General features: G+C 39.6%; 1 protein-coding gene across 11 annotated transcripts in view; it reads left to right on the forward strand.

Moving 5' to 3' along the window:
- KIAA1328 (KIAA1328 ortholog) overlaps positions 1–12,236 on the forward strand; it is a 366,861-nt gene that overhangs the window by 293,693 nt on the left and 60,932 nt on the right. For all 11 annotated transcript variants that reach the window (XM_077900521.1, XM_077900522.1, XM_077900515.1 and 8 more), the window contains one exon: positions 8,567–8,754. In XM_077900521.1, the coding sequence (XP_077756647.1) occupies positions 8,567–8,754 (188 nt within the window). The remainder of the gene's footprint in view (positions 1–8,566; positions 8,755–12,236) is intronic.

The raw sequence follows: 12,236 nt of genomic DNA on the forward strand, positions 1-12,236 counted from the left end.
ACATCCCTGTCTTGTTCCTGATCTTAGGGGAAAGGCTCCCAGTGCTTCCCCATTGAGAATGATATTTGCTGTGGGCTTTTCATAGATAGCTTTTAAGATGTTGAGGAATGTTCCCTCTATCCCTACACTCTGAAGAGTTTTGATCAGAAATGGATGCTGTATTTTGTCAAATGCTTTCTCTGCATCTATTGAGAGGATCATATGGTTCTTGGTTTTTCTCTTGCTGATATGATGAATCACACTGATTGTTTTACGAGTGTTGAACCAGCCTTGTGTCCCAGGGTAAATCCTACTTGGTCATGGTGAATAATTTTCTTAATGTATTGTTGGATCCTATTGGCAAGTATCTTGTTGAGAATTTTTGCATCCATGTTCATCAGGGATATTGGTCTGTAATTCTCCTTTTTGGTGGAGTCTTTGTCTGGTTTTGGAATTAAGGTGATGCTGGCCTCATAGAACGAATTTGGAAGTACTCCATCTCTTTCTATCTTTCCAAACAGCTTTAGGAGAATAGGTATGGTATCTTCTTTAAACGTTTGATAAAATTCCCCTGGGAAGCCATCTGGCCCTGGACTCTTGTGTCTTGGGAGGTTTTTGATGACTGCTTCAATTTCCTCCCTGGTTATTGGCCTGTTAAGGTTTTCTATTTCTTCCTGTTCCAGTTTTGGTAGTTTGTGGCTTTCCAGGAATGCGTCCATTTCTTCTAGATTGCCTAATTTATTGGCGTATAGCTGTTCATAATATGTTTTTAAAATCATTTGTATTTCCTTGGTGTTGGTAGTGATCTCTCCTTTCTCATTCATGATTTTATTAATTTGAGTCTTCTCTCTCTTCTTTTTAATAAGGCTGGCTAATGGTTTATCTATCTTATTATTAATTCTTTCAAAGAACCAACTCCTGGTTCTGTTGATCTGCTCCACAGTTCTTCTGGTCTCGATTTTGTTGAGTTCTGCTTGAATTTTAATTAGCTCTCTTCTTCTGCTGGGTGTAGGATCTATCTGCGTTTTTTTCTCTAGCTCTTTTATGTGTAAGGTTAGCTTTTGTATTTGAGTTCTTTTCAGTTTTTGAAGGGATGCTTGTATTGCGATGTATTTCCCCCTTAGGACTGCTTTTGCTGCATCCCAACGATTTTGAATGGTTGTATCTTTTTTTTTTTTTTTTTTTTTTATTAATGATAGTCACAGAGAGAGAGAGAGAGATGCAGAGACATAGGCAGAGGGAGAAGCAGGCTCCATGCACCGGGAGCCCGATGTGGGATTCGATCCCGGGTCTCCAGGATAGCGCCCTGGGCCAAAGGCAGGCGCCAAACCGCTGGCCACCCAGGGATCCCTGAATGGTTGTATCTTCATTCTCATTAGTTTCCATGAATCTTTTTAATTCTTCCTTAATTTCTGGTTGACCCTTTCATCTTTTAGCAGGATGGTCCTTAACCTCCACGTGTTTGAGGTCCTTCCAAACTTCTTGTTGTGATTTAGTTCTAATTTCAAGGCATTATGGTCTGAGAATATGCAGGGGATGATCCCAATCTTTTGGTATCGGTTCAGACCCGATTTGTGAACCAGTATGTGGTCTATTCTGGAGAAAGTTCCATGTGCACTTGAGAAGAATTGTATTCAGTTGAGTTTGGATATGAAGTTCTGTAGATATCTGTGAAATCCATCTGGTCCAGTGTATCATTTAAAGCTCTCGTTTCTTTGGAGATGTTGTGCTTAGAAGACCTATCGAGGGTAGAAAGAGCTAGATTGAAGTCACCAAGTATAAGTGTATTATTATCTAAGTATTTCTTCACTTTGGTTATTAATTGGTTTAAATATTCGGCAGCTCCCACACTCGGGGCACATATATTGAGGATTGTTAAGTCCTCTTGTTGGATAGATCCTTTAAGTATGATATAGTGTCCCTCTTCATCTCTCACTACAGTCTTCGGGGTAAATTTTAGTTTATCTGATATAAGGATGGCTACCCCTGCTTTCTTTTGAGGACCATTTGAATAGTAAATGGTTGTCCAACCTTTTATTTTCAGGCTGTAGGTGTCCTTCTGTCTAAAATGAGCCTCTTGTAGACAGCAAATAGATGGGTCCTGCTTTTTTATCCAGTCTGAAACCCTGCGCCTTTTGATGGGGTCATTAAGCCCGTTCATGTTCAGAGTTACTATTGACAGATATGAGTTTAGTGTCATCATGATATCTATTCAGTCCTTGTTTTTGTGGATTGTTCCACTGAACTTCTTCTTAAAGGGGAATTTTAAGAGTCCCCCTTAATATTTCTTGCAGAGCTGGTTTGGAGGTCACATATTCTTTTAGTTCCTGCCTGTCTTGGAAGCTCTTTATCTTTCCTTCCATTTTGAATGAGAGCCTTGCTGGATAAAGTATTCTTGGTTGCATGTTCTTCTCATTTAGGACCCTGAATATATCCTGCCAGCCCTTTCTAGCCTGCCAGGTCTCTGTGGAGAGAGGTCTGCTGTTACCCTAATACTCCTCCCCATAAAAGTCAGGGATTTCTTGTCTCTTGCTGCTTTAAGGATCTTCTCTTCATCTTTGGAATTTGCAAGCTTCACTATTAAATGTCGAGGTGTCGAACGGTTTTTATTGATTTTGGGGGGTGATATCTCTATTTCCTGGATCTGAATGCCTGTTTCCCTTCCCAGATTAGGAAAGTTTTCAGCTAGGATTTGTTCAAATACATATTCTGGACCTGTGGCCCTTTCGGTGCCCTCGGGAACCCCAATTAAACATAGGTTTTTCTTCCTCAGGCTGTCGTTTATTTCCCTTTATCTGTCTTCATGGTCTTTTAATTGTCTCTTTTTTCCTCAGTTTCCCCCTTTGCCATCAACTTGTCTTCTATGTCACTCACTCGTTCTTCTACCTCGTTAACCATCGTCGTTAGGACTTCTAGTTTGGATTGCATCTCATTCAACTGATTTTTAATATCTGCCTGATTGGATCTAAATTCTGCAGTCATGAAGTCTCTTGAGTCCTTTATGCTTTTTTCTAGAGCCACCAGTAGCTGTATAATAGTGCTTCTGAATTGGCTTTCTGACATTGAATTGTAATCCAGATTTTGTAACTCTGTGGGAGAGAGGACTGTTTCTGATTCTTTCTTTTGAGGTGAGGTTTTCCTTCTAGTCATTTTGCTCAGTGCAGAGTGGCCAAAAACAAGTTGTATTGGGAAAAGGAGAAAAAGAGAGGAGAGAAAGAAGGAAAGTAAGGAGAAAAAAAAGGAAGAAAAAAGGAAAAAAGAAAAAGAAAGAAAGGGGAAAAAAAGGGTGGGGGAAGCAATCAGAAATCCAAAAAAAAAAAACCACGGGGGAGTATCTTCTGATTCTGTATACTTAAAAGTACAGAATTTCTTCACAGAATCCCTTCACTTCCCCCTGGAACTTGTCCGTCCAGCTGGTCTTCTGGGGGAGGGGCCCGTTGTGCCGATTTTCAGGTGTTAGCACTTGGGGGAGCTGCTCTGCCCCCTGCCTCGTGCAGGGCTCAGTGGGGGTTGTTCACCCTGTGAGGCCGCAGGAGGAACAGCCCCAGTGGTGGGGCCAGCTCTGGAGCTGGATTCAGCTCCGGCAGTAACTCCGGAGCTCTCCGTCTGCAGGGCCTGGAGGCTCCGGGGCGGGGCCGCTGATCTGCTCAGCTCGGGGCAGGAGCGTCCTTGCGGTCCTGGGCCCTCCCGGCCTCTGCCTGCCCCGGGAGGAGGCCGGATCCTGGGCTGTGTCCCGGCGCCCAGTGCTCCGGGGCCTGCGCTGTTGGATTCGCGCTCCCGCCCCGCAGCCCCCTCCGCGGAGCCGCCGCCCGAGCCCCTCCGAGCTGCTCCGGGTCCCGCCGTGCGCGCTGCAGCCCTTAGGGAGCTCGGCGCACTCTCCTGGGGCGCAGGTGTCTGTTAGTGTCCCAGGGAGCCCGAGGGCATCCCCGCCCTCCTGGGTCCTGCTCTAACTCCCTGCGAGCCCCTTTCCGCCAGGAAGGTCGGTGCAGCTCCTGCTTCTCGGGGACGGGGCTCTCCTGTCCTGGGGACACTCGCCCCGGCCTCAGCCCGGCTCCTCGCGGGGCCCCTCCCCCTTGGAGGCCTTTTGTTTCTTTATTTCTTTTTCCCGTCTTCCTACCTGATAGAAGCGCGAACTCTTCTCACTGTAGCGTTCCAGCTGTTTCTCTTTAAATCTCAGGCCGAATTTGTTGATTTTCAGGATGATTTGAAGGTTATCTCGGTTATTTGGTGGGGACAGGTGACTTGGGGACCCTACTCTTACGCCATCTTGCCCCTCCTCCTGTTCAGTTGCTTTTTGACAAAGGTATCAAGCAAGTCTGTGTAGAAGGGAGTCTTCAAAACTAATATTGGGTATAGATATGGAAAAAAATAAACCTTGATTCCTACTTCACATCATATCCCAAAACTAATTTGAGCATACAGTGTTAGAGCCTGATTCACAGAGGGGACAGCTTGGCACAGAATACAGAGCTTGTGCAGGGTGGGGACTGTACTGGTGTTGGAGCTTGAAACTTGATCTTCAGTTTGCTTAACCCTCCCAATAAAATCCGAAACCGAGATCAAGTTCTCAGGCTGCTTTCTGTGCTTTTACATCTGTGCACCTGAGCCTTGACACAAATTTATGATTTCTAATTGTTAGGCCTTCAATATTTGTTTTAAAGATTTTATTTATTTATTTGTTTGTTTGTTTATTTATTTGACAGAGAGAGAGAGAGGCAGAGACACAGGCAAAGGGAGAAGCAGGCTCCATGCAGGGAGCCCAGTGTGAGACTCAATCCAAGGACTCCAGGATCACCCTGAGCCGATGGCAGACGCTAAACTGCTAAGCCACCCAGGGATCCCCTAGGCCTTCAATATTGCAGGAATTTTTTTCCTTGTTGTTGGTCGGTTTTATCTTGAATTCCCTCAATACATACTCCAAATCTTCACTTCATTCCTCAATACCCATTTCTTTCATTTACAAGAATGAATTTACCTCCTCCTTCCCTGAGAACTTTGACAGTGAAGCATATACTTCCTCAATTCTGTCTCAACCTCACTCTAAAGTTAGCCAGCCGACTAGCCAAACATATGGAGTTATTAATCCAATTGCTTTCTTGAAATGTCTTCCCAGATGTTTCATAAGTACTTCAGGCTACATTAATTTCTCCCACCTTCCCAGTCCTTCCTTTCTGTATTGCTTATACCCCCAAAATTCTGCCATTCTCACTACCTTTTCCCTTCACTTTTCATTCACTCATTGAATTCTACCAATTTTAAATACTAAATATGTTTTTTAAACAATTTCTCTTCATTTTCTACAACTGCTCCTCTCTCCCAGACCCTCATCATGTCTCATCAGAGCTATTTCAGCAGCCTTCTGACTCATCCAACTTCTTATAGTCCCTCTTTTAAGTGGCCTTGTCCAGGATAATTTTTTATGAATTCAAATTGGATAATGCCACTTTTCCCCTTGGAGCCTTCCAGTGACTCTCCCTTGCCTATGAAATAGAGCTCAAGCTCCTTCATATGAAGGCAAACCTTTTATGATCTGACCTATCTCTGTCTCTCCTGCTTCACCTTCACTTATCCTCAAAATATATTTTACTTGTTTACTTGTTGGTATATTTATTCAAAGTGTTCTCTTTTTTCTGCTTAGAACATTCTTCTGTCCTTCCTTATCACCTGCTTATCCTCCTCCAAGATTTAGTTTGAATGCTTCCAGAATTTACCCTCAGTAAGAGATAGGTGTTCTGCTGAGGACCTATGTGCTCCCATTGATACCCTGTATATCCTGAATCATAGCATGTTTCATATAGTATTAAAAATGATCTGTTTCAGAGGCACCTGGATGGCTCAATTAAGCGGCCAACTCTTGATTTTGGCTCAGGTCATGATCTCATGGTCATGAGATGGAGCCTGGCGTTGAGCTCCATGATCAGAGCAGATTCTGCCTGAGGATTCTCTTTGCCTCTTCCTCTACCCATCCCTCCTCCCACTCTCTTACTCCCTCTCTCTATAAAAGAAATAAATAAACCTTTTTTAAAAATGATCTATTTCAGTGTCTCTTTCTACTACTAAAATCATTTTGAGAATAGGAACCAGGTCTTGCTTGTGTTTGTATACTTATCACCTAGCATACAATGTACTCAATAAATATTTATTTTTCATGTTTGCCCACTCTAGACCCATAACACATTATCAGGCCTTATAGAGTATGTCCTCAATAAATATCTGATGAATATATAAAGGAATTGTTGATTTAGTAATTTATTGGATAGGCACAAGGAAAACAGAATTTGAGATGACTGATACTTTTCATATAAGTGACTAAGAGAATGGTGATGTCATTAAATGAAAATGGAAGCATGGAGAAACTAGTTTCAAGATAAATATAATGCCATTGCTTTCACATGAATTGCTTTGGGAAGTTATGACAAGACATCCCTTCACAGCTTTCTGGTAAATAGTGGATCAGATCAGCAGTTTTAGAGAGCACTAGGGGCTAGATGAATCTATTTAGAAATCATAATTGAAAATACAGCGATGTGGCAAGAATCACTAGAAAGTGCTAAGTGGGGGAAGAAGAAAGAAAAAGCACAGACTCTTGAGGAATGTCTGCACTTTTAAGGGGAAGGAAGTAGAAGTGTTCCCAGTAAAAGAATCTGAGTAGAAGCCTCCTAAAACTGGAAGACCAGTCTTGATAACATACTATGATGTCCAAGGTAAAAAGTTGTAAGAAAGGAGTCAATTGAAGTGAAATGATCTAGTAAAAAGACTGCTGAAAGAGAAAAGGCCACCAGATTTGCTCTTTAAAAAATAGTTTTAGTAGGTATGTCTTTTAAAATCGATTACTATTTTCTAGAAGTTTGGCAGAGAAGGGAAAGAGAGAGGAGATGATAATGTAGAGGAGATGGTAAAGGTTTTGTTTTTTAGTTTAAAAAATACATGCCTATTAGAAGAAATGAAAACATTCAGAAGCATATAAATTAAATTATAAAAGCTATTCCCTCAGTCACTCTATTTCTGCCTCTCAGGTTTGGTGTATATTCATGAAGAACTTTAAAAATATTTTTATGTATTTTTGTTTTTACAAAAATGAGGTCATATTGTATATTCCATTATTGCAAATTGCTTGCTTATTTGCCTTGTTTGTTTGTTTCCTTTTATGTCATGAAGTTTATTTGTATGTCATGAAGTTTCTCCACAATAGTATAGAGAAATCCCTCATTCTTTTTAGTGACTGAATAGTGTTCCTTATAATGGGTGTACCAAGTTTATGGGGTTTTTTTTACTCATTCTTCTATTGAATGATATTTGCTACAGTTTTCCCCTGTTACAAGTAGTTCTGTAATGACCATCCTTGAACAGATATTCTCATGCTGTTGTTTATCTAATTCTATAGGATAACTTCTTAAAAGCAGAATTGTTAGGAGGTAGATGCATTTTTGTTTTGTGTTGACAAATAACTCACCAAAAGGCTATACCAATTTGCAGTTTGTCCAATAATGTATTACAATGCTCTTGTCCCTGCACCCTCACTGACACTGAGTATTATACTTTCCCACCTAAGAGAAGAGTTTCTGAGATTAGTAATGGATCCAGTAATACTCTGTCAGCTTATTCTTATTCTTATTTATTTCTACAGATATTCTGGTTCTTATTCTTATCTGTCAGCTTATCACCTCTGCTTCTGGAGAGTTTAAATGTCTTAATATTTAGACTCTATGAGTAAACATCTCTCTCTCTCTCTCTTTTTTTCTATTTACTTTAGCTCTCACATTGTTTTTGGGCATGGAAAAGACAAAACCAAAGTGTCCTGAGTCTGTGGTGAATTAAAATGTAAAGGAAGAAGCTGGGATATGTCATTGAACATTTGTCCCTAAAAAACAAAATGTTAAAAAAAATAAAAATAAAAATAAATTTTAAAAATAAAAAATAAAAAAATAAAAAACAAAATGTTCTAAGAGGAAATGTGTTAATGCTGGGAACACAGTTTATTAGAGAGAAAAACATATGTACATGTGTTTATTTTCATTAAAATTCCTTTTATTCCATATTTGCCTTGCTGACTTTATAATGAAATTATGTGAGGACAGGGACCAATTATTCCACATGCACCATTGTACTGCTTCTTACGTACTCTAGGCACATAATAAATACTGTAACAATTGAAAATGAGAAACACAAATGCATTTTGAAGCAAATTGGTGATATTTTAATCCCTAATGTTCAATTTTAGTACTTGGAAACATTTTAGCTATGCAAGTCTTGTTTTAGCATACTTTTTATTTCTACAGATATTCTGGTTCTTAGTCATACTCTGTGGCTTTATTAGCAGTTTCATGGGTCTGAGTCTCATTTCCCGAACTCCAAATATAAGCTTTTTGAGGATAAAGACCATTTCTTCTCCAAAATTATTGTGACAAGATACAAAATAGACCTTTGGTAACTTATTCAAATTATAATTCAATAAAAGATAAGAAGAAAAAGAAAGTTCTTACTGCCATGAATTACATTTCAACTTACGCTGAATTTATATGCCTTCATATAATCATGCACCTCCCATCTATGCTCTCTATAGCTCATTCATGTTTATTCTTTTTAGTTTATTGAAGTCAAAATGTGATGGCTGGCTGCTGGGACCATCATCATCCATCAAAAAATACCAAGAGTCCACAAGCAGTGTTGAGAATAGAAGGGAAAAGAAGACAGTTGGGTTTCAACCACATACAGAAGATGATACAGACATGATATGGACATGTCAAAAGAAAGATACATATCAACCCCTAAGAGGTAAACTTAACATCTCTAAGTAGCAAAAGGAGAAGCTCTTCTGGGGCCAGAGGTTGCTGGTGGGTGCTAGCCATGTTGAATCACTCCAGGTGATTTCAACAACCTTAACAAGAGTTAAGTTTTTTACCAATTGACATGTGCATGCAAGGCCGCAGGTGGCACATCTGCTAGATCACTGAATCACATCAGCCTTTCTCTTAATATACTGTTATAAGAAACTGTCCAATATGTCCCTCTTTGCAAGCAGCAAACTGTAAGGATGATTCAATCATAAATGTAGTTATAGACACAAAATAATGTTCAAACTGAGTAAAGAAGACAGGAAATTGAATATAAATTTCTGCTAAGAGAGTAAACTCTAACAACTACAGTTAATTCTCAAATAACTAGAAATATGGGAAGGGTGGAGGAGAGGACATAGACAATTCTACATTGTGGCTAAAATAGAACTTCATAAGTCTGAAATATATATTGCCTAGCAGTCTTTTAAGTGCCAGTGATTCTTCCTATTTTAGATGTCACAGATTTTTTTTTTTTTTTAAGATTTTAAGTAATCTCTACACCCATTGTGGGGCCCAGACACAGGCTTAAGATCAAGAGTCACATGCTCCACCAACTGAGCCAGCCAGGTGCCCCAGAGGCCACAGATATTTTAAAAGAAATCAATTATAAAATAACTGTGAAACATTGAGCTAAGTGGTCAAATTTAATTGTGTTTCCTGATTGTTTCTGGAGTGGCTTATGGCTTAACCTCTCCTGAAATTATCAAGGGAAGGACTTCACAGAATGTAGCAAATCTGAGCTTCATTGTCCAGAGAGATGTACGGAAGAAAGAGCCACAAAAAATCTTGGAGCACTGTCTGCTCACACTTCTTTCCAAGGTATCTCTCTTATCTGCTCACAACCATTAACCCTGACATCCTTCTTTTTTTTAATTTTTTTTTTTTATTTAAGTTTTAGGTAGTTAACATACAGTGCAGTATAGTATTGGTTTCTAGAGTTTTTACTAGTGATGAAACTAGTGATTCATCACTAGTAGAAACAGTGATGAACTAGATGAAACTAGATGAAACATCAGGGATTCATCACTTACGTACAACACCCAGTGCTCATCACAGTGCCTTCCTTAATGCCCATCACTGATCTAAACCATTCCCTACCCACCTCCCCCAGTTGGCGTTCTCTGCCTAAGAGTCACTTATGGTTTATCTCCCTGTCTCCTTCCTCCCTGCCTTTCCCATATATTCATCTGTTTTCATTCTTAAATTCCACATATGAGTGAAATCATATGGTATTTGTTTTTCTCTGACTGACTTATTTCATTTAGCATAATACACTCTACCTCCATCCACGTATTTACCTGTTTTTTTTACTGGGCTCACACCTGCCCACCTCTGGAGTTAAGGAACCAAGTTTTCATAATCTCTCTAGGCACTCTTCCATTTATTTGTGTGAAAAATGGGCAATGCCTTATTAGAAGATCTTGTCTCATCACCTGCTATCTTTGTCATGATTTTTGGTTTTAATTATGGTTGATCTAGAAATTGTTTAATCTTCTCCCAAATAATTGAGAGATGCTAATTAGTCCAAGCCTCAGAAGAGAAACTATCCACATCTTGAGACAAAAACAAGTACATTTTATTTGACATGAGGTAGAAGTTCTGCAGACCTCCAGTGCATTAGGACAACTTAGAACTTTTGTCTTTATAGACTTTGCTACCGGAAACAAAAATGAGATTGAGGAGACTTCATATCTTTTTTTTTAATAATAAATTTATTTTTTATTGGTGTTCAATTTGCCAACATACAGAATAACACCCAGTGCTCATCCCGTCAAGTGCCCCCCTCAGTGCCCACCAACCGGTCACCTCCACCCACCACCCTCCTTCCCTTCCACCACCCCTAGTTCATTTCCCAGAGTTAGGAATCTTCCATGTTCTGGAGGAGACTTCATATCTGAGATACAATCTTCTTCACATTCTCTGTTAGTCCTTGAGAGATGGGAAACTCATACTCTCTTCATAGTCATTGCACTTTGGAGAATAGAGAACCAATCAAAATGGTGTGGTGGTTACACTGCAAGTCTTAACATAGTTTTCTGTTAACTTGTCAACAAATTTGTGTTGTGTGCCAACACTAAAATAAAATGGCAAAATGAGAAAAATATAGTATAATAGCAAAGGGACAAATGACTTGTGTTATTGGTTAAGACTACAGCCACATTAGAAGCCTGCGGTTGAAAAGGCACTTTGAGAAAGGTACCATCAGGCCAGCCCTTACAGTGGTGAAAGTTAATCTCTCCCGGGTCCAGCTACGGAAGCTATAAGCCTGGAAAGGGCTTGTGTCCAAAAAAAATCAATTTCTAATTTGAAACAAAATCATTTTTGACTAACAGGGGTTCAGAACCCATTACTTTTGCTGTATAGTCTGCTGACATTTCAGCACTTTCTGTTGTGCACAATGAATCCTAATAGTCATTTTATAATGTTGCTATACCAATCAATTTAACCAAGACAAAGCTGTTACAATTCTGCAAAGTTTTCAGGAACAGTTTTCACTCATGGTTTTATTTTTTTCATTAGCTTTTTTCCTTTTTTTTTTTTTTTTTTTGTGGGGAAAGATTGAGTGTTGCAGTGAAAAAAAATAGAAACTCTCTCATCTTTTTAAGAGAGTTTTGTTTTAAGGTGTTCACAAGAATAACTTTTTTTTTTTTTCTACTTATAAGAAAGCCTGTCATGTAAGGAGTGCCTGGGTGGCTCAATAGGTTAAGCATCCAGCTCTTGATGTCAGCTCAGGTCATGATCTCAGGATCACAAGTTCAAGCCCCACATCGAGCTCTGAGATGAGCATGGAGCCTTCTTAAGATTCCCTCTGCCCCTCTCTGCCCTGTTAATCCACTCACATTTTCTCTCTCTCTTTTTCTCTCTCTCCCTCTCTCCCCTTCTTTCTCTTTATTTAAAGAAAAAGAAAAAGAAAAAAAAGAATGTCATGTATTTTTCTCTTCTTTTATGCTAATATGGAGCCATTGGCAAAATTACAGTATACCTGATCACCGAGGAGCTGAAGTTGCCCCTTGAAGTCATTCTGCCCATTATAGAGCTGGTATGCAGATTACAGGACAGGGCAGTTACTGCATTGGCATTTACGATGGCACCCAACCAGATGGGAGTCAGGCTTTTCAAGGTGTGCTGCAAGGGGTTTGGACACCCTGTTTATCATAAGGCCAGTGACCTAGCCCTAATAACCTCAGTCACACTGTTTGGTTTGCATCTCCTTAATTGCTTTCTTTTCTTTAGTGTGTCTAAATTTTTTAACATACTTTTCTTCTTTGTTTCTTGTGTTGTCTTTAATCATGAAGTACCACATAGGATATTTACTGCAGGACCATTAATCTTTATTATCAATCTCTTCATCTACCTTTTTCTATCCTCCTTATCATTCTGCCAACTTTATTGATACTAAATGTATTAAAAAAAAAAAAG

This window comes from Canis aureus, chromosome 6 (genome assembly GCF_053574225.1).
Source record: "Canis aureus isolate CA01 chromosome 6, VMU_Caureus_v.1.0, whole genome shotgun sequence".
Lineage (NCBI taxonomy): Eukaryota > Metazoa > Chordata > Mammalia > Carnivora > Canidae > Canis > Canis aureus.